This window comes from Acipenser ruthenus, chromosome 28 (assembly GCF_902713425.1).
Source record: "Acipenser ruthenus chromosome 28, fAciRut3.2 maternal haplotype, whole genome shotgun sequence".
NCBI lineage: Eukaryota > Metazoa > Chordata > Actinopteri > Acipenseriformes > Acipenseridae > Acipenser > Acipenser ruthenus.
This window is the reverse complement of record NC_081216.1, coordinates 14273903-14297731: the sequence shown is the minus strand read 5'-3', so window position 1 is coordinate 14297731 and position 23829 is coordinate 14273903. Positions and strand designations below refer to the sequence as shown.

Genomic DNA, 23829 nt, shown 5'->3' with positions numbered 1-23829 from the left:
CGATTATATTCAGGTGGCCGAGAATGTGTTGAGCTCTGAAAATGAACTGATGAGTAACGGATAAACAGGTAATCCTTCTGAATATTCTCATTATATGGTGGGAGAATGAACGACCTTGTTAAAGATTTAGACTGTAGGTGAATTTTGTGAGCGGAGAAGAATGGATTTTGAGCCCAGGAAGACCCCCAAAAGGAATGCGGCTACAGCAAATAGACACATTTTGCGCAATGACGAGGAGTGATCGGTTATAGGAATGATGCTGAATTCGTCAGGCCATGGAGCAGAAAACCATTTTCCCTTGTAGTATCCTCCAAAGCCAAGAGAGGGAGCTGCATCTTTGAACGGTTGAATGTCTTTGTGCAGCAGGAGACAGTTGTCGTAAAAGAAAGTACTGCCATTCCTTTCTTTTAGTAGGAGCTCCCACAGGCGGAGTTCCTTGAGAAAAAAAAGGATCCATGAGTATGACATCGTTGAGGGAATCGACAGAAAGGATCAAATTGAGAGAAGGTAGGAGATAAAAGCTCTGCCTTGAGGATTTATCCTCATTGCGTACAAATTGCAAAGCATATGACATGGTTTATTTAAATTTCCAGAAAGCTTTTGACAAAGTCCCACATAAAAGATTAATTTCTCAAACTGAACGCAGTAGGGATTCGAGGAAATGCATGCACGTGGATTAGGGAGTAGTTAACATGTAGAAAACATGTAGATTATGCAGTATTGCGGCCCTGACTGATATTCAAAGAAATAGGAACGGTTTTGAAAGTGTTTGAATAAACTGCTGATAAGCTGAAAGAAGAAAAGCATCTCACAGAGAAGAGACCACTAAGGGGTCCTGTTGGACACCCATAGCGGCCAGGGAGGTCACTGCAGGGGCCTGCTGAATGCCTGCAGTGAGGGGAGGGTAACCTAAAAGGTTACATTTGGAAGACCGCTGAGGTAAGGAATAGAAGGGGGCTGTGGGACCCTGTTGAAGCTCGCAGCTGGTAGAAAACCGTTTGACAGAGAAGGGAGCACTATGGGGGCCTGCTGGAAGCCCATAGTGGCCAGCGAGGTCACTGCAGGGGCCTGCTGGACGCCTGCAGTGATGGGGGGTGGGGAACGCGGGAGTAGCCGCTCCCAACTGTAATTACTGATTAGAGGAGACATCAAAATGGAGCGAGGTAACCAGTGGTGTATCACAGGGATCAGTATTAGGTCCTCTGCTATTCCTAATCTTCATAATGATTTAGATTCTGGCATAGTAAGCAAACTTGTTAAATTTGCACACGACACAAAAATAGAGTGGCAAACACTTGCAGCAGCGAAGGTCATTCGAAATGATCTAGACAGCATTCAGAACTGGGCAAGCACATGGCAAATGACATTTAATAGAGAACTGTAAAGTACTGCACACAGGCAATAAAAATGTGCATTATAAATATTATATGGAAGATACTGAAATGGAAGAAGGAATCTTTGAAAAAGACCTAGGAGTTTATGTTGACTCAGATATGTATTCATCTAGACAATGTGGGGAAGCTGTAAAAAGGCCAACAAGATGCTCAGATATATTGTGAGAAGTTTTGAATTTAAATCAAGGGAAGTAATGTTAAAAATTTACAATGCATTAGTAAGACCTCACCTAGAATTTTGTGTTCAGTTCTGGTCACCTCGTTAAAAAAAGGATATTGCTGCTCTAGAAAGAGTGCAAAGAACAGCGACCAGAATTGTCCTGGATTTAAAATGCATGTCTTATGCAGACAGGCTAAAAGAAATGAAGCTATTCAGAACAAAGAAGACTACGTGGTGATCTGATTCAAGCATTCAAAATCCTAAAGGTATTGACAAAGTCAACCCAGGAGACTTTTTGAACCAGGACCAGGGGTCACAAATGGAAATTAGATAAAGGGGCATTCAGAACAGAAAATAGGAGGCACTTTTTACACAGAGAATTGTGAGGGTCTGGAACCAACTTAGTAATGTTGAAGCCGACACTCTGGGATCCTTCAAGAAGCTTCTTGATGATACTCTGAGATCAATAAGCTACTAACAACCAAACGAGCAAGATGGGCTGAATGGCCTCCTCTTGTTTGCAAATCCTCCCATGCTCCCATGTAGTTTAAATGGCCTAGGAGGGACAGAAGATTGCGTTTAGTAGGAGGGGGACCGGACAGAAAAGTGGAAATATAAAAAATACAGTCCCCTGAGGACAGGCTCAGTGGGCATGATTTCAAATGTGTTTGATATATTGGCTTTAGCCAGTCATGCGTTTTTCCCAGCAATTTTGATTAAGAATATGGCGTGGTCGATTTGCATATTGCAGGGAGCAATCTTCGTGAGGGACTGTTGATGCTGGGTGTGGTGGAGTTATGGTGAGCGGAAATTAAGGAAGTTACAGGTGGAATAGCACAGGTTCCTTCAATGAAGTTATTACAAATCTGGCAAAACAATCTCTGGATACAAATGCTCAAAACTGCTGATGAGCAGAAAGAAACGCATTTCACAGAGAAAGAATCACTATGAGGGCCTGCTGGACGCCCATAGTGGCCAAAGAGGTCGCTGCAGGGGCCTGCTGGAAGCCTGCAGTGAGGGGAGGGAACCAGAAAGGTTATAGTTGGAGGTGAAGGGAGCACTATGGGGGCCTGCTGGACGCCCATAGTGGCCAAAGAGGTCACTGCAGGGGCCTGCTGGACGCCTGCAGTGAGGGGAGGTAACCAGAAAGGTTATAGTTGGAGGTGAAGGGAGCACTATGGCGGCCTGCTGGATGCCCATAGTGGCCAAAGAGGTCACTGCAGGGGCCTGCTGGACGCCTGCAGTGATCGCGGGAGCAGCCGCTCCTAACTGTAAAAACAATCTCTGGATACAAATGCTCAAAACTGCTGAAGCGCAGAAAGGAAAGCATTTCTCAGAGAAAGGATCACTATGAGGGCCTGCTGGACGCCCATAGTCGTCAAAGAGGTCACTGCAGGGGCCTGCTGGACGCCTGCAGTGAGGGGAGGTAATCTGAAAGTTTATAGTTGGAGCCAGAATGCTCAGGAACTGCTGAATGAGCCTTTGATTGACAGGTGCGATGGTCCTGCTTTCGGATTTTTCCGGTAGTAGACGTGCTTCGTGGAGATGCAGTCGGTGCGGGCAAGGTGTTTCAAGTCCGCTTATAAGAAGTGGAAATTGGGCTTGCTTCTTGAGTCGCGGGTTGGAATTTGTAAAAACACCCATACTGACATGGGTTGGGCTTGTTTTGTCGTGAGACTTGGCAACACTGGGTAAAGCAACGATCAGTGCTGACGTCATAGCGCCTGCGACGGGAAGGATGAAATAAAGTAAACAAATTCTCCTTACGTGCTGTAGATTTGAATGGGATGTTGTTGCTACGAAGATAAAGCTGGAGCCGGGAGATCGTCCAGTCTCTGATGTCAGGAGCTGCGGAGGATCGAGTGGCCAGGCAGGAGCCATGGCAGACAGGAGAAGCAGACATCTGGGAAGAGAAGTTTGGAGTGGTAATACCGCCGACCGAAGTTGTCGTGGGGAGGGCTGTTTGAACTGGTTGCGTGGATCTCGGCTCCGCTGAAACGGAATAATTCAGAATACTGACCATAATGCGTGCATGTACGATGAAATCAAAACGCAACTGAGAGATATGTGAAGAGGGTATTTATAGTGCTAACAATTTAATTAGCTAATGTGTAAATTGAACGATTCAATTTGGTGATGCGGAGATTGGTGTCTGACCCTCCTCCCAAACTTTTAATTATAAGTTTCATTAAGGTGAGACGAGAATGACATAAATTATTGTCTCAAGAAGATCACAATTAATAAGATTATCTTAAATCATGTTTTAACTAAATTGCAATTTTCTCCCTTCTTTTTTCTGTCTGCTTTTCGCTTGTTGGCTTTTTGAAAAAAAAAATTAACAAAGCTCTCTGAATTAAAGTAATTTTCTGATGCCAAGACTCATTTTATATTTATATTTTTACAATACAAAATCAATAGTAAACAATTTAATGGTAATATCACAATAATCAATTCCAACCTTAGACCCTCCCCCAGTCATTCACCATGTCTGCCGATTTCATCGAGTCACACAGTGAACCGTAATATTTTTCTTGACGATACGTTTATCGATACAGTGATCCTTGTAGTGGTACTTTTTTAAACATTTTTAATTAGTAGTTGCTGATAGAGTTGCCTACCCATCTGCAGTACAGATGTGCTAAACCTTGCCCTGTGGGAGGAGCTCAGACAGACTAAAGGCAGGATAGCCTTGGATCTTATGGACAAAAGACCAACATTTGGGGAAAGATGACAACGTTCAAGCAATGTCCAAAATAAATTAATAAACACTAATGAAGGCAGCTGGAATATTTGTCTGACTCATCATTGCCCAGATCTGATTTTGGCTAACCCTGTGAATACTGGCATACCCCTGGCGGACCTTGCAACCCAGGATGATACATGCAGTGATGATGGATATGTCTCGGAGGCTGCACTGACGATGGATATGTCTCGGAGGCTGCACCAACGATGGATATGCCTCGGAGGCTGCAGTATACAGCAATCAAAAAGGCAAACTGAATGCTTGGGCATATAGCCAAAAGTGTAGAGAACAAATCAAAGGAAGTTATGATGAATAAAGTAAATTAAGAGTAAATTAAAGACTGGAGTAAATACTTTCAAAATACCTTGGTGTGGTGCTGAGAACAAAAGTCTGTTTCAGCCCACACTGCTACACCTGAGGAAAAATGTACACATGGAAACTGTCTGCACTTCAAACTGACAATGCAATAATACCAGTGCACTGCAAAACTAGATTAGGACACTGCTACACTGCAAAACTAGATTAGAACACTGCTACACTGCAAAACTAGATTAGAACACTGATCAAAACAGCACTTCTCTTGATAGCTGTTTTGTCCTGTTTTTTTACGACTTGTCAAGTATGTAAGGTAAGCAAACAGAAATATGCAATTGTATTAAAATGCAGAACCAATTTTTAAAACATATTTTCAATAACCACTGTAATTATTATTATTATTATTATTATTATTATTATTATTATTATTTTTAAGACTTGTCATCCTAGTGTTTTTATAATCAATCAGACATCAGTCTGCGACAAATCCAATGTACTGTTATGTTTTTTTTTTTTTTGGAATTTAATAAAGCCAATGGTTAAAATATTACAGAAGTAATTTGTTTTTTTAGATTGAAAGTGTGTATGTAAACAAGCATTTATATTGTGTGTTTACAGTAGTTAACCATAAAGTGAATTCACTTTTTTTATTTATTTAGAATGATTAAGGATTACGAGGTATGCTTAACATGATTATAACTTGTTAGTTTAACGTATTAGTATAATGATAATATAATCACGAAAAGAAGACTGCACTCTGGCACTATAAACATGGTTTTTAACTTTTGATTTCTGTCATGTGTTCTATGCATGCGATGACCTAGATACACACGATAAGAAATTCTGACAACTCCTTAAGTAACTGGGTTAAAAGCATTGGGACTTCCTAACATAAGCTTAAAAAATAGCATTTTTATTTATATGATTTTATATTGTGAAATAACTTATGATGGTCTTCCATTTAAATATGGAACCAGAAAGATACCATGTGCGGATTTAGAACAAGTTTATAGAGAATTGAAGCAAGGCTCTAATACAATAATTATCCAAAACAGCGTACAAAAAAAAGTTCATTTGATTTTGTACTTCATTAATGCAGTTAATTAATTTACCAGAAAAAGAACAGTTACAATACTTACCTAGCACAGAAAGGGATCATTATTTTAGCAGGATGTTAGGTAATGTGTAAGGGACTAGAAGTGTGTCATATAAGTAAAGTGTGTTGAACTATTTTAAGACTTCATGCATAAATATGTTAATGTTAAAATCTGGCCTGGAATTCCTGAGTTCAAAGGAGTTGGATAGCTTTAAACAAAAGGGGTAACCTAATCTCTCTCTTGGCTGGGGTAAAATAAACCCTTAGGCGCTATTTGGAATGCATTGAATTACCTGATACTTAATGATGAGCGAGGCTTGGTATCCAGCATTCATTGTACTCAGGCCTCCGAGTTTGCAATGAGATGTTGCTGTGCGTCTCAAGACAGCTTGTGTGTAACCGCTGTTACCCATTCCCTCCGCTGGATGATTTTTTAATGTGAAGCCTTTCAGTGCTTGAAATGCAGTCTCCTCCTGTGGAATGACATTGCATTGTTTTAGTAAATGGCCCATTTCTTTTTAGTTGCCTGCAAAAATGTATCTATCCATTCAGATGTACTTGCGTAAAAGAAAAACTGGCGGACACAGACGCAGCAGCACAGGAAATCCAAAGGGATTTAGATTACACACACAATCGGGCATAGCAAAATAAATGCGTTGTTAATAGGTGCAAAGTTTTATATTCTGATCACAAAAATGTCAGATACCAAATGATTGGTACAGTACCTATAAACTGAAAGCACCCCACGCCATACTGGGCTGTGCTTCTTCATTATGCTTTGCTAGTGCAATTTAGTCATGTCCTGTTTTAGTGCTCTGGAATAGGAAGAAGCTTATACAGTCTCTGCAACTCCTCTGCCAGTAACTTTTTTTTATTTGGCAACATACGAGGTCGGGTTAGGCATGATTAGTCGACTGAAACCTTGTCTATCAAACTAGTCTCAAGCTGTCGATTTCAGGTGTTTGTACGCGGAGCAGAGCAGCTGTCGTCAAAATAGAAAAGGGAGGATTGTAAAGATGGCGTGGCCAAATTGAAGTTAGTGCTGCGTTTTGACTGAGTGCTGTAGCTGTACCTGAACCAACTGAGCCAGCAGCTAACAGACCATGTGGAGCAGACAAGAATAGTGCCATGTCAGTGCTTTTAGGTGAAGACTATGTTCTAAAACCTGACGATAATAGTTGGAAATGAACTGGAAAGTTACTTCAGGGAGCCTTGCCCTGTGTTGTATTGCAATCCACTGGCGTGGTGGAAAGCCAGTGTGAACCGCTTTCCTTCACTGGAAAAAATGGCAGGAAGTGACCTGTGCATTCCAGGATCCTCTGTGCCTACAGAACGTCTTTTCCACTAACTGTAAATCGGTTGCATACAAGACTGACACTGGAAAATGTCAACATGTTATTTTTTCTGAATAAAAACCACTTGTAGTTGCATTTTTTTAAATATATGTAGCTAATTTCACCTCAGCAGGACTTTGAAAAAGTACTTGTTTAATCACAATTGGACCAAATTTTGTTTTCTGAGAGGATGTTTTAGATTATTATATATTTGTCGTGCACATTTCTGACAACATTTAAGCACGTCGTTACCTTTAAGGCTTGGATAATGTTTAAACACTCTAAACTAGGTTACTTAGTGGCTCTTGGAGAGCAATGAGTTAAGACAGGAAACACAAGACCGGGCAAACTGTTTCCCTACAACATGTTCTCAACAAGGTTTGTGAGATGGATTTTGAGAGGTGGCTTTATCATTAATTACAACCCTAGGCAAAATGTTACCAGTGTAAAGAATATAAACCGGCAGCAAGAACTCTGCTCTCTCATACATGTGCAGTGATAGCATTGTTTCTATTGACTCTCCTGAATCCACTCAACTGTGCTCCTCTCTACCTTTTAGAATGAACAATTTCATGAGATTTGTTGCCATGGGAACAGTTGGTTAAAAAAACAAGTGTAAACAGGTGGTCTTTTGAAGATAAACCTCCCAAAATACAGTAGAGCTTTTATCAAATGCAATACTACTTTTTCAAAGCAGGCAGTACAATGTGAGTTGAAGGCTGGCACTGAAAACTCACTGTGACCAGTGGTGTTAATTGGCACTCTGTGTCTTTGTGGATTTTAGCAATTCAAGCACAACAAGGTTTTAGTGTGAGACATATTCTAGATAATCTGGTGCTGTAGAATAACATGTAAATTATATTCTGAAAAATAAAATGAGTGGGACAAAGCAAAAAATGACCTGTTTTAACTTTGGACCTGTAGAAATTAGGATTATTTTACCAAAACACTGACTATCTCAAAACAAGATTCCTGGCAGGAACAGGTTGTGTCTTTTTCATTGTTAGTTTCATAGATACTGCACATACCTCTGTGTAACATTATTTTTATTATTTTCTCCTGATTTGGAATGGCCAATTATTTTATTATGCTCAGCTCGCTGCTACCACCCCTCTGCTGACTAGGGAGGGCGAAGACGAACACACACTGTCCTCCGAAGTGTGTGCCATCAGCCGACCGCTTTTTTTCACACTGCGGACTCACCATGCAACCACCTAAGAGTTACAGCGTCAGAGGACAACGCAGCTCTCGAGCATCTTACAGGCAAGCCCGCAGGCGCCCGGCCAGACTACAGGGGTCGCTGGTGCGCGGTGAGCCGAGGACACTCTGGCCGACCTAACCCTCCCTCCCCCCGGGCGGCACTCGGCCAATTGAGCGCCGGCCCCTGGGAGCTCCCGTCCTTGGTCGGCAAAGGAATAGCCTGGACTCTAACTCGCAACGTCCAGATTATAGGACGCATCCTGCACTCTACGCGAGTGCTTTTACTGGATGCGCCACTCGGGAGCCACCTCTGTGTAACATTTAACAGTAAATTACTGTTCAGAAAATATTTTTCAATTTGAAAACACTGTTTCGATAATCTGACCAGATGGTTTAACTGTTGCTTATATAAAATGAAAAAAGAGAAAAAACATTTTTTAAATAGGTTTAATGTTAAATGACCATAAACATTACAACAAACAAACACCGAAACAAGCAGTTCACTCACTATTTAAAGTATACTTAATATATTTTTTGCAGTGTCCATGTATGTGTCCTAGCTGATAATTTCAGCTCTCAAATTTGAAATGTCACCATGATAGCGAGTGTGACAGATTTCTCTCATATTTTATAATGGGATCAAATTGTTGCAGCTCTGGGTGTCGGTTTAATGGGTTGTAGATTCCAGGGGTGGTCGAATCAGTGAGTTCCAACTGGATAGCTACATTAAATCACATGTGTTACTAACTCTAAAGGTCTCGGTTTCGCCTTGGTTTTAGTTCCCCAGAATTAAAGCCGTTATCTTGGGTGCTCAGATGAAGAGAACACTATACTTATCTAAATATTTTTTTTAAGACCTGCGTCTCCAGTGCAGTTTTTGCCCTGGCTTGAAGGTTCAGACACCCTCTTTCAGGATCAGCGTACATTGAGTTTTATTGGCTCTTATTCCATGACAATATTATGGGTGTTACACTGTCACGCTAATATCAGGAATGCTGTATGTGCTGATGTGTCTATTCTATCCAAATACACATAGGGGGGCTTTAAGTATTACAGTTAACCTTAACCAGTGCAGCAGTGTGGAGTAGTGGTTAGGGCTCTGGACTCTTGACTGGAGGGTTGTGCGTTCAATCCCAGGTGGGGGACACTGCTGCTGTACCCTTGAGCAAGGTACTTTACCTAGATTGCTCCAGTAAAAACCCAACTGTATAAATGGGTGATTGTATGTCAAAATCATGTATAAAAAATGATGTGATATCTTGTAACAATTGTAAGTCGCCCTGGATAAGGGCGTCTGCTAAGAAATAAATAATAATAATAACCAATACTAAGCACAACACAGAAACCAGTCCCAGAGGACACAGTTATAAATTAGGTGGAGATCAACTTCTTCGGTTGATGTTTTAGAAAAATGTTCATGTTTTAGAAATATGCAAAGACAAAATGGCGTTCATGATGGTGACTGGCTTTAAGGTTGAAATGGATGGAATGTTCAAGTGTGAGAAGGCTGGCTAGTACTGAGACTTGTTTTGTACAGGATGTTGAATAAAAAGGTGGTCATGTGAAAATGACCTTTTCTTTCACTTTGTTCATAGGAACACAACCATAGCATTAACCGCTGTATACTGTAATTATGATATTTGCAGTGCCGCATAACAGGAACGCTATCAGTACCGTAATGTACCTAAACCACGATAAACTGCAAAACTGGTATACTGGTCACCTGCCGGGGAGCCGAGATCTGCTCTCTAGAACAGGAAGGTGCTCCACCACAATTTCTTACTGTTACGACTAGCTACATGGAGATTGAACAGCACCTACTGAGGAACCAGGGGCTATCTGAACAAGTAACAAACATCCTACTTGCTTAAAATCAAAATCTCTGCACTACTGCTTATCATGCCACCTGTTCCACAAGGGTCTTTCCCTATTCTCCATCAAGATTCACATCGCTGAAATCTCCAACGTGCTATCTGGCTGGGAAGGTCACCCCGTAGGTTCCCACACTACAGTGTCTAGATTTATTAGGGGGTCAACCTCCTAAAGCCTCCAAGAAAATGCATCTTCCCTTACTGGAGCCTGGTACTCAACAAACTTATGGAACCACCGTTGTAACCCATGGCTGCATGTGAATAGAAATGTGTCATTTGGAAAACAGTATTTCTAGTGGCAGTGACCTCAGCAAGAAGGTAAGTGAGCTGCAAGCCTTGGTCATCAGTGCACCTTACTCCCAGTCTCCCAAGGATTGGATTGCCTGCAGGCCTAAAGCCCAGTTCCTACCAAAGGTGGTAACAGAGTTCCATTTGGATCGGGTCGTGATCCTGATTTCCACCCAAAACATAAATCTGAGGATGTGGTGTCTGGCCTCCTAATTGATGTCCTGAGAGCCCTGAATTTCTACATACATAGGACTCTCTATCAGACCATCAAGACAACTGTGTATCTCTTTCAGCTTGCAAACCTGTCTCCAAAAAGATAGTTTCATACTGGATCACATATTGCACCAAGTTCTGTTACAGCCTTGGTAAAAGAAAAAAGCTCCAGGTTCTCTCAAAGCCCACTCGGTAAAAGGAGTGACTATAACATGGCAAAACTAAAGTCTGTCCCAGTACAGGACATCTGCAACACTACTACCTGGGCCTCCTTCTATACCTTTATTAAGCTTTATAACTGCTCTCAGCCTACTTTTGTTTTTTGTGGCTTCCCCTACTAACATCTAACCTATGCCCTTCTTGTCTGTATCCTTTGGTATGGTTTACTTTGTGTGTGGAGTTCATCATACGAGGTAAGAATATGAAGATTACCTGTAATATGGTTTCTTGGTAGGATAATTAACTCCACACACCTATATCCCGCCCTCCTTTACCCTTTTTACTGTCTTATTTTCGAAATTTGGATAATGAGTTGAAAATTATGTCTGGTTATAACAATGATCTCTGGGTAAGAGATCGGTTTGTTCTCCTGACCCAAGCAACCCAGAGAACTGGAGTTCGCTTTTTGTGTGGAGTTCATCATCCGTGAAGAAACCGTATTACAGGTAGTCTTTGTATTCCTTCCTCTGAGCTTTCTCATTAAAGAAAATAATGTCATGCTACTGTAGGTTGTTGTGTGTCATGTGCTTGGACACACGAGAGCAATTTGGAGAGACATTGTTTTGAAATCAAGAAAATGTACAAACAAGAGAGAAGCCATTAGGCCTATCAGTGCTGCTCTGATTCTTACCCTTATAAAAGTTTCCAATTGTAAAAGCATAACAAAATGTAATAAAGCATAGTGAAAGCAGGGAGGTATTGTACAGCATATTAAAACATGGTAAATTGTGGTAAATGCATAGTCTAAACTAGGGGAAACTGCAAAATTATTGTGCAAATTTACTATGGTAAACTCTTATAATGGTAGTTACTGGTTGATCTCAAAACAGTTGGGTCTTAAAGAATCCCTGTGATCCAGCACCAGCAACATGGCACTGAGGTATGTGTTGATCTGCACATTTCATGTGGAATGCAGTTCTCCCCCAATTAACCCAACTGACTTTCCTCTCTGCGATCTCCCTGTACATTTTCTGTGTAATCTGCCAGAACCGTCGGTAAACAAACTGTATTCATTTACTGCCATCAACATTTCAAATTTAGATGGACAGAGTACATTTTTGGTTGCCAATGTTGATCAAACGATGTTTTCACACTGGGAAATAGTCTTCTTATTGTGCAGCTTTCTCAGAAGTGTTTTACCTTCTAATATTAGCAGGTATTATAATCTATTCACAGAAGACAGTTTCATTTATTTATTTATTTTGTCCAGTATAGGTGATACTGGTTGTAAAGGATCAAGTGAGGCTATTTCTAATAAAAAACATAATGACATTCTAGCTGTTATTGTAATAAGTATTGCATTTAGAATGTAGGGCACTAGGACCACATGAACACCTTGGGTGCCCTAAGGCTGGGTAGATGTACAATGAGAGAAATGCAATAACTAAGGAAATGTCTGCGTTTGTCTGCTTTTTGATTTAATTTTACCCTCCAGAAACAAACAGCTAGCATGCAGACATCCCAAGATGACTACAGTGAGAATGCATATCTCTTGGCTTTCCACTGAGGAAAAAGGCTATTTTTCACGTGTAGAAAAACATTAACAAAGAGACGTGTGAAAACGTTGTTTTTAAATACTTTATTATTATTTGTTTATTTAGCAGACGCCTTTATCCATGGCGACTTACAGAGACTAGGGTGTGTGAACTATGCATCAGCTGCAGAGTCACTAACAACTACATCTAAGGAGGTTAGGGTCACACAGTGAGTCAGTGGCTGAGGTGGGATTTGAACCGTGGACCTCCTGGTTACAAGCCCTTTTCTTTAACCACTGGACCACACAGCCTCCTTTTCAAAATCGGTAGCAGAGTGTTCAGATTTTGACGGATGTCAGAGGTGAAATGTGCTGTTTTGTATTGATAATCATGATGCTGAATGTCCTGATATTTATAATTGTGTTATTTATTGTGATGTCCAAAATCACCACGTAGCTACTTTTACTCTGACAAATGCTTCTTGAATGATGAAAACATTTGTCTTTCATATCTCATTTACATTTTTGTAAACCCCTTTATCTTCAACTTAAAATGAGAAATGTTAGCAATGAAGGACAACCTGTTAAAGTTGTATTGCTTAGCAGGGGGAACAACGAATAGTCCACTAGTTCAATAGACTGACTTGATTGTGAAGGAATTGCAAGGTGTGCAGTTTCAGGGGAGAATGGGGTTGCATTGGGATCCGTTAACATATAAATCACATATTAGAATATAGTTACAAAAAATTCCAAGCAATTTAAGTGCACACAGTTAGAAATGGAGTGAGGTCTGAAATCATCACTATTGCTGACCCCTGCATAGCAAAATGATTTCTGTAAGTACACCAACAAGCACCTTGATATATCTAAGGAAGTTTGTGTTGTTTCTCTGCATCTATTTCATAAACAAAATCGGAAAATTAACAGAAATGCAACTGCCTTTTAAAATGCGCTGCTTCCTTAACTGAATGGCCTCTTCTCTCCCTCTTTCAGAAAGCCAGCTGCTCCCTGGGAATAACTTCACAACGGAGTGCAACATTCCTGGGAATTTTATGTGTGGAGATGGGAAGTGCATCCCTGGGGGCTGGCAGTGTGATGGGCTGCCCGACTGCTTCGACGAGAGCGATGAAAGAGGCTGCCGTGAGTGTTCTCTCTCTCTCTCGTGGTGCATGCTGGGAGTGCATGGGCAGAGTTTCTGAGTGAGTGTGAGCTCTGTGAGCTCTGAGGTCTGTGTTATGTTTGTTTCTCTTTTTCTTTTTTTACTGTTTTATTAGCGGATTCATATAAAGTTTTGGGTGTTGTTTTCAGAGGGGGGCTGACATTTGTCAGCTTTTCCAATTATTATGACAAGTTCAAGGGGAAAGGATCCCCTAAGTTCTACTTTTGAAAAACGTACCCATTGGCATGGAGTTAAGATCACTCCTGAGCAATATTGCCCCCTGGAAACGTGTGTGTTTTGGCGGTCGGGAAAGTTAGGTCTGCAGGACGAATGAACGGTGCAATTGTTCTGTTTCTCTCCAGTACGAAGTTGGTAAATAGTGTAGTTGAACAGGATATAGTACTGCAGGGCACATTTACACCTGTGCTACTGACAAGAAAGATCTCTTTATCTAATTTCCCCCCATTTTAATGCAATGTGAAACATTAGAGAGGGAGTTGGTCAGACACAGGCAGATTGTGAAGAACTATGTGGTACTTCAGTCTTTGTGGATGGATGTTAAAACTTTGCTTTATAATTACAAAAATCAATGTAAACTTAATGGCATTCCAAGAGACCGCTCTCTGCAAAATTTGATTGGTTGCTACTAATTGGTTTAAGGTGGATGTGACTTAAAATTGTTCTTTTAAAAAGCCCAAAAAAGACTTCCCCCTTTCAAAGGAAGCTTGTGTCTTATTCCCAGATTGTTTGTTATACAAAGCTTGCACTTCTTATACCCCATTCACACTACTGGGCTGGCCCAGGGCCGTCTCATGGGCCGCCTTAGGGCCGCTGCCTATTTAGGTCTGCAACCCCGTTCACATTTGCGATTTAAGGCACCTTTGCGCGTTCACGTATGTGACCGAAAAGCAGGCCTAAAATGTGGCGAATTGCTTGTTGGGAAGGATATATACAGTACTGTGCAAAAGTTTTAGGCAGGTGTGAAAAAATGCTGTAAAGTAAGAATGCTTTCAAAAATAGACATGTTAATAGTTTATATTTATCAATTAACAAAATTCAAAGTGAGTGAACAGAAGAAAAATCTACATCAAATCAATATTTGGTGTGACCACCCTTTGCCTTCAAAACAGCATCAATTCTTCTAGGTACACTTGCACACAGTTTTTGAAGGAACTCGGCAGGTAGGTTGGCCCAAACATCTTGGAGAACTAACCACAGTTCTTCTGTGGATTTAGGCAGCCTCAGTTGCTTCTCTCTCTTCATGTAATCCCAGACAGACTCGATGATGTTGAGATCAGGACTCTGTGGGGGCCATACCATCACTTCCAGGACTCCTTGTTCTTCTTTACGCGGAAGATAGTTCTTAATGACTTTCGCTGTATGTTTGGGGTCGTTGTCATGCTGCAGAATAAATTTGGGGCCAATCAGATGCCTCCCTGATGGTATTGCATGATGGATAAGTATCTGCCTGTACTTCTCAGCATTGAGGAGAGCATTAATTCTGACCAAATCCCCAACTCCATTTGCAGAAATGCAGCCCCAAACTTGCAAGGAACCTCCACCATGCTTCACTTTTGCCTGCAGACACTCATTCGTGTACCGCTCTCCAGCCCTTCGGCGAACAAACTGCCTTCTGCTACAGCCAAATATTTCAAATTTTGACTCATCAGTCCAGAGCACCTGCTGCCATTTTTCTGCACCCCAGTTCCTGTGTTTTCGTGCATAGTTGAGTCGCTTGGCCTTGTTTCCACGTCGGAGGTATGGCTTTTTGGCCGCAAGTCTTCCATGAAGGCCACTTCTGACCAGACTTCTCCGGACAGTAGATGGGTATACCAGGGTTCCACTGTTTTCTGCCAATTCTGAGCTGATGGCACTGCTGGACATCTTCCGATTGCGAAGGGAAGTAAGCATGATGTGTTTTTCATCTGCTGCAGTAAGTTTCCTTGGCCGACCACTGCGTCTACGGTCCTCAACGTTGCCCGTTTCTTTGTGCTTCTTCAAAAGAGCTTGGACAGCACATCTGGAAACCCCTGTCTGCCTTGAAATTTCTGCCTGGGAGAGACCTTGCTGATGCAGTATAACTACCTTGTGTCTTGTTGCTGTGCTCAGTCTTGCCATGGTGTATGACTTTTGACAGTAAACTGTCTTCAGCAACCTCACCTTGTTAGCTGAGTTTGGCTGTTCCTCACCCAGTTTTATTCCTCCTACACAGCTGTTTCTGTTTCAGTTAATGATTGTGTTTCAACCTACATATTGAATTGATGATCATTAGCACCTGTTTGGTATAATTGTTTAATCATACACCTGACTATATGCCTACAAAATCCCTGACTTTGTGCAAGTGTACCTAGAAGAATTGATGCTGTTTTGAAGGCAAAGGGTGGTCACACCAAATATGGATTTGATTTAGATTTTTCTTCTGTTCACTCACTTTGCATTTAGTTAATTGATAAATATAATCTATTAACATGTCTATTTTTGAAAGCATTCTTACTTTACAGCATTTTTTCACACCTGCCTAAAACTTTTGCACAGTACTGTATAATTAAGTAATACCCCAAACATAAAAGCTGAAGGTGGTTGAATGCTTGTTGCTACTCTCATTTGGCTTGCTAAATGACAAATTATTAGTATGATTGTTATTTATTACTATTTGTCAAATAAAAGGCATATATGGAAATAATGTGACACTATAAATATATATTTATACTTTTATGGAACGATAGCCTGCACTCAGAATGGAAGAGATACAGGGATATATTGTAATCCTTGATTTGTGGCAGATGTTTTTTATTAATTTTTTTTTTTTTTTTAAATGCAGCATAATGGCAATGTTATGGTATATTAAAAAAGAAGGAAATGTGATACCTTTTTATTGGACTAACTAAACAATAATTAAATACAAGCTTTCAAACCTCAAAGGTCTCTTCTTCAGATGAAAGTAGGAAAGAGAGATTGATGTTAACATTCAAAGGTGGCATCAGAACTTTAATAAAAATAACCTATTGTGAATCACTACAATTCTAATGCAAGGAAAAAAGCAGTGTTGAAAAAGTGGCTGCATAATAAACAATGACAGTAACAAAGACAAAATAAGTAAATACATTATAAAATGTAATATGGTATATTAAAAAAAAAAAAGTTAACTTAATGTTATAGTGTATCAGCCATCTTAATATTTGTGGATGAGAACAGTATTTTATGTGTGTAAAAAAAGCAAGCAGCTAAAAGAAATGATGAGCATTTTAATGTAAAGACGCACACTTCTGTAGCTGTGTATATCGTTGCATGCAAAATAAACAGTGGTGGCTGAATATGCCAAGTCGCCAGCATTATTGGTCATTAACAGGAAGAAAAGGTAATTGTGACAGATGAAGCCTCATTATGAATGCACTTTTTATATTTTCGCACACGAGTATGTGGGGGATGGCACTGTTTACCTTTTGCAAGCATGGGAGTGTCTACTGAGCTACATAACAAAATTGGTTGTGTGATACGAACCCTAAGTCTGCTTTGCATTCATACATATGCAGGTCATTCAATTTGGTGGCCTAAATCTAGGCTGGCCCTGGGCTGCCTTTTCTTTTTTGGAACATTCACATATGAGAAAAGACGGCCCTGAGGCAGCCCTGGGCCGCCTTAAAACACAAGTGTGAATGGGGTCCAAGTTAATTTAATCTCAGCAGGGTCTTCAGGGTCAGAGTCATTAGGGGGATCATCTGGTTGGTTAATGATGGGAAAGAAGGCATTGAAAGGATGGGGAAAATGTAACTCTCCAGCATGGAAAAAAATCGTGCCCAGTGTTTTGCTGTTTAAACTGTTGTTCAGAGCAATGGTGACACCCAGAACATAACAGTAAAATGCACAACTGTAAAGAAAACTATTGCTTTTGAATGTGACAATGCTATTATTATTTATTTATTTATTTATTTATTTATTTATTGATTGAATTTCTAGTATTTTGTAATAAATATTATGTTTAATTGTGAAAATCTATTTTTAGATCAAGATGCGTCATGGAATAAGATTTTTATTTTATTTTTTACAGTGAAACAGACCTAGCCTAGCCCACAGTCAAAGCACAGTGAAGTGAAATAAAGCATAGTAAAGCACTATTGTAAACCATGCAAATTTACTTTTGTCCAGCACTATATTCACAATCATATTGTTATTGAATATACAGTGAACTACAGATTGCATTTTATTCCTCTTTAACTTGATTTAATTAGTCCTCAACAAAACATTCCTTAAAAAAGGTTTTATGAACAGGGCACTGCATCTCTAATTTGCTTGTTTTGAAGTGTTTCCTCATTTAGCAAGGCGTGTTTATTTTCAGCATGTTTACTAATATGATACAAAGGAATTAAAAACCAGACCATTTTAAATTGTTCCTGGGAACTCTGTTCTGGTTAAGATATCTTGTACATTTATGTACTAAACTACATTTTTTTGTCGCTTGTGACTGATTAGACTAATAAAGGCCATACAAAAGTAAATAGGTTTAAGTCTGAGTCAAGTCTGTATTTGGCTTTGTGTAGCGATTTGTTACAGGAAAGTACTGAACAGACTATTGAACATACATTCTTCTGTAGTTCATGGGCACTCATTGTATAATGTCCAATCTAAATCATTTGTGCCAAAAAATCTTGTCTTTTAGAATGAGCAATTTAATGGTCCTGAGAAATTAGTTGAAATGAAATGGCTCCTAAACAAATGGAGATTGTTGGTAAAGTTGGACTGTTAGCCCCAAGGTGTTGTGCAGGCTAGCAGAAACCAAGTCTCTAAAAATACCCAATAAATACCAATATATTGTATTATTAACCCTGGCAGTCAAACAGAATATCTACTGTATATAAAAGCAGACATGAAGGAAGGCTTTGTTTGGGTTCTTCTTTATTGATAAAAGCTGCTGCCAAGTAAAACCCTTTTAATCCAAGTCCCTCTCCCCACAGGGGGAAGGAGCTTCCTCTCTAACTCTGTTCCTGTCCTTACACAGGATTTACAACTCTTGCCTACAAAACAAACAAAGAACTAGATAATACTGTGTCAAATATATTTAAAAATAAATATTCCGATTTATTTGAAAGAATACAAATAGAAGATGTTGATTAACCCCCCAAACACACATCCTCTAAAGGCAGGTCACAAACTGCTCACCACGATGTACCTTGAATTGTACTCTCTCTCCAGCTTCCCCTGGAAGCCCAGTCAGGGTCCACGGTGTCCCTTGAATTGTACTCTCTCTCCAGCTTCCCCTGGAAGCACAGTCAGGGTGCCGCAGTGTTCCTTGAATTGTACTCTCTCTCCAGCTTCCCCTGGAAGCACAGTCAGGGTGCCGCGGTGTTCCTTGAATTGTATTCTCTCTCTCCAGCTTCCCCTGGAAGCACTGTCAGGGTGCCGCGTTGTTCCTTGAATTGTACACTGTCTCTCTCGCTCTCTCTCCAGCTCTTCCTGGAAGCACAGTCAGGGTGCCGCGGTGTTCCTTGAATTGTATTCTCTCTCTCCAGCTTCCCCTGGAAGCACTGTCAGGGTGCCGCGTTGTTCCTTGAATTGTACACTGTCTCTCTCGCTCTCTCTCCAGCTCTTCCTGGAAGCACAGTCAGGGTGCCGCGGTGTTCCTTGAATTGTATTCTCTCTCTCCAGCTTCCCCTGGAAGCACAGTCAGGGTGCCGCGGTGTTCCTTGAATTGTATTCTCTCTCTCCAGCTTCCCCTGGAAGCACTGTCAGGGTGCCGCGGTGTTCCTTGAATTGTACACTGTCTCTCTCGCTCTCTCTCCAGCTTCCCCTGGAAGCGCTGTCAGGGTGCCGCGGTGTTCCTTGAATTGTATTCTCTCTCTCCAGCTTCCCCTGGAAGCACAGTCAGGGTGTGCTGGATGGGAACCAGCACCAGAGGCACCGCTGCAAGGTCTATACAGAACTCTCCACATTGTCCAACAATTACCACAATTAATTAAGAACATAAGAAAATGTACGAATGAGAGGAGGCCATTTGGCCCATCTAAACTTGTCTGGTTCCTACTATCGGATTAATCTCAAAACTTTGTCATGTTCGGTCTTAAGGATCCAAGTGATTCTGCCTCAGCAACATGACTACGTATTCCAGCCAAAATGTCCCTTTGGTAATGTGGTGACCAAAATTTGAAACAATACTAGGTGAGATCTCATCAATGCATTACACCGTGTAACATTTTTTTTTTTTTTTTTGGTTCCTGGGTAGTAAGTGTTATTTCCTAATTGCTTATGCCTCAAAAGTATAGAACATGGCTATTATTCCCCACAAACTTTGCTTTTGTGACCAGGACAGTGATATTTTGAAATGTACCTATTTTCCAGAACATTCCAGATAGATTCAGTGCTGAGTAAACTTGGAGTAACTTCTAGAACTTTCTAGAACTTTCCAGTAATATAAATAGTAGTATAAATACAGGGGCCTTAAGCCCACCAGTTCAGTTTAGTTCCAACTGCCTAAGTGGATACATATCTGGATACTACCCCAACCAAAAAGACCTCAACGACTTGATTAGAGGTCTTGGTCTCACCAAGTCCAATGCCGAGCTTTTGACGTCTAGGCTCAAGCAGTGGAACTTGTTGGATGAAAGTGTGCAAGTCGCAGATCAGAGGAAGTGTCACCAACCTTTTTCCAGCTTCTTCACCCGTCAAGATGGGCTCTGCTTCTGCTACAATGTGACCAGTCTGTTCGAGGCAATCGGAATCGCCTGTAACCAGAATGAGTGGCGCCTCTTCATTGACAGCTCATCCAGGAGCCTCAAAGCCGTGCTGCTCCATAATGGTAACAAGTACCCGTCTCTTCCCCTGGCTCACTCGGTGCACCTCAAAGAGGATTACAACAGCATCAAGACCTTGCTGGACGCCTTGAAGTATGATGAGTATGGCTGGGAGGTCATAGGAGACTTCAAAATGTTGGCATTCCTGATGGGTCTCCAAGGCGGTTTTACCAAGTTTCCCTGCTATCTTTGCCTTTGGGACAGCAGGGACACCAAGGCGCACTACCACAGGCGGGACTGGCCACAGCGGACCGAGTTCTCTGTGGGGAGAAACAACGTCAAGTGGGATCCACTGGTGGACCCCCGGAAGGTGCTGATGCCACCACTGCACATCAAATTGGGCCTTATGAAACAATTTGTCAGAGCTCTAGATAAGGAGTCGGCAGCCTTCAAGTACCTTCAAGATTTCTTCCCTAAGCTGTCTGAGGCAAAGGTCAAAGCCGGTGTCTTCGTCGGACCACGGATAAAGAAGATCCTGGAGTGCAGTGAATTCCCCAAGAAACTCACTAGTAAGGAGAAAGCGGCTTGGAACAGCTTTGTCGCAGTGGTTCGGGGCTTCCTGGGCAATCACAAGGCCGAAAACTATGTGGAGCTGGTTGAGACTCTGGTGAAGAACTACGGCACAATGGGCTGTAGGATGTCCCTCAAAGTCCATATCCTTGATGCTCATCGTGATAAATTCAAGGAGAACATGGGAGCATACTTGGAGGAGCAAGGCGAGCGCTTCCACCAGGATATACTGGACTTTGAACGCCGCTACCAAGGACAGTATAACGAGAACATGATGGGAGACTACATTTGGGGGCTGATTCGTGAAAGTGATTTACAGTATAATCGTAAATCTCGAAAAACTACTCACTTCTAAATCTTTTGTAGTCATTTTTGTATTACTTTAGTATAAATACATGTTAATTTGGATTCATATGTTGTTTTTTTCTGACTTTATGTGAACGAAAAGACACAAATTCGCCTGTTTTCTCATTGGAAATAGGTAAATTTCAAAATATCACTGTCCTGGTCACAAAAGCAAAGTTTGTGGGGAATAATAGCCATTTTCTATACTTTTGAGGCATAAGCAATTAGGAAATAACACTTACTACCCAGGAACAAAAATTGTGTTACATTAATGATCAATTAACTAAACCAGCCTCATACCTCTAAATTAAACCTAAATCAATATATGATTTCTCTGTTTTATCATTTATTCTATTGTCTTAACATACTTCATTAACATACAGTCCAGGTATTTAACAGATGGGATGATTCGCACAGAACTAAAAACCAGGTGTCCTCAGAGTTGGTCAAAAGCAAAGGACGTCTAGTAACCTCCCAGACATGGATTAGTTTTTTTATCAGAAAGTCTGTAAATTCAGAATGAAATGCGATGTTGTGGCCAGAGAAGGCGATTTTTTTCATGATTTGTAAACAATGAACCAGGTTTAAATAACTAATTTCCCTGTACCTTCCAAAGGCTACAATAACCATTTTGTCCTTTGAGTGATATGTATTTCCATACATATCTTCAAATGCACCGTTGAAAGTATTCAACAATTATGTTTTGTATTTTTGTCCGTCCCCAATTTGGTTATGCCCAATCGTTGTGTTTTACTGAACTGTAGATTCTCAGGACAGATTGTACCAATTTCAATATTATATTATGGTTTATTGCAAAGGTTGGTATTGCTTTGAGTCAAATATCCCAGAAATGCTAGATCAATTGTAACATAACAGTGACGTGGTCAATTCACACAGGAGTAAAAAGACAGGAAGCATAAGTTTGAAATTTTGCAAAAGTTCCCAATGTCCTGTAAAATAATCACCTGTGAGAATTATCTGGGATAAAAAGAAACGGACGGTTTGCACGGGACTAAAATTCAGTGTCTATAAAAATATCTGTAAAAATTCTGAAACCATCTGTTTATGTGGTGATTTTTAGTCCCGTGCGAATCAGGCTTTAGATTGCACATAGTTACTGGTACACCTGGTGCTCCCTATTGGAATCACTGGTACTTGAGATGAAAAGGTTGAAAACCACTGGTTTAAAGTCCATATCTCACATAGAAAATTATTTTTTGTCTTTTGTGTCGTACTTGGTTTATTTTCACAATGAGCAAGAAATTAAATCTTCATGATCAATTTTTGAGCACTGAGAGACATAAAACTATCAATAATTCCCGAAAATACCCGACAACACACCGGAGATGCACGAAGTTGGCGTGAGTTCACTAGGGAAACACATACCAGAAACAGCTGAGAGATATACACGGCTTCAGAGTGTGACAGCGATCATTACGAATTTCTCCAATGTTTTGAGTAGTCTGTATTACAATAAGGACAGCGGGGGTGTGGTGTGTAATGAAAGAAATTGTGGGGAGGAAGAATAAGTGGTTTGAGGCCCGATTCCGAACTGTTTTGAACCTCCAGCAGGAGAAAATAACCACGCTGGCATGAGGAATGCGAGCGACACGCCCCCTTGTCTGCAGGTCGGCAATTCTGAATGTTGTTCTTGTATACAGTTAAACCGGGTAGCAGTTCATTTGTGGCAATAAAAAAAGTGTATTTCTATATTTGGTTTGTTTTACCATTTATATCTTGCAAATAGTGTTTACCGTTTCCCATCCATTTAAAAAATAAAGCATTGAATATTACAGGGCCGAGATGACTTGCATGGTCATGTATAGCTCTTCAAATTAATTCATGAAAAAAACACTTATGCTTGCCCCGATTTAGTGAAATTTAAATAGGCCTAACCTCCTTGTGAACTGCGCGTAAATGTTATTATTTCTTGGCAGACACCCTTACCCAGTAATGTGCATATGAACATTACCTTAGATACAATTGAAAATAGAAAGTTTACCTAAAAAGGCTGGATGTGTTTGTACTGGTTTATAGCACTCTGACGTTATTGTTTTTATTAAGTCAGCAATATGAAAGCTGTGCTCATGTTTATTTTCTTTGGGTAGTTTTGGGCCACAGAGTTTATTTGATAACGGTATTATTGTATAATAATAATAATAATAATAATAATAATAATAATAATAATAATAATAATAATAATAATAATAATAATATCTGACGTCTGAAAAAACAAATGCAACACTTACAGAGAACTGATTATGCACAGTGGATAGCCTAGTAGTATTGAGCACTAGTGGACAGGGTAAGACATTTTTTTTTATGGTAATCATTTTTATGTCTGTATGATGTGTAACTAACGAATCTCAAAGTTTTTTTTTTTTTTTTTTTTTTTTACTGTATATAGAAATGGCAGCCTAAAGAGAGTGTCAACAAACTGCACCAATAAATAGCCAAATATTGACACCCAGAGACATGTACGACTACAGCAAGACCGCTAGTAATATAGTGACAGTTTACATCAGCAAGAATGAAGTCAAACAGAGAGAAAGTTACAGGACAGGCTCGATTCATTCATTTGTCCCAGTCAACCACAACCACTCGTGCATTATGGCTCAAAACTGACCAAAAAAAAGAAAAACGGCTGCCATTTTCAGGTAGAGTAAATAGCAAGACTGTACTTTCAGAGATTCCCCACTGGGTCATAACCTACCCTGTGAATT

General features: G+C 40.5%; 1 protein-coding gene across 1 annotated transcript in view; it reads left to right on the top strand.

Moving 5' to 3' along the window:
- LOC117434684 (low-density lipoprotein receptor class A domain-containing protein 3-like) overlaps positions 1-23829 on the top strand; it is a 74722-nt gene that overhangs the window by 12739 nt on the left and 38154 nt on the right. Inside the window, exon 2 of the mRNA XM_059003200.1 lies at positions 13301-13447. Coding sequence (XP_058859183.1) covers positions 13301-13447 — 147 coding nt within the window. The remainder of the gene's footprint in view (positions 1-13300; positions 13448-23829) is intronic.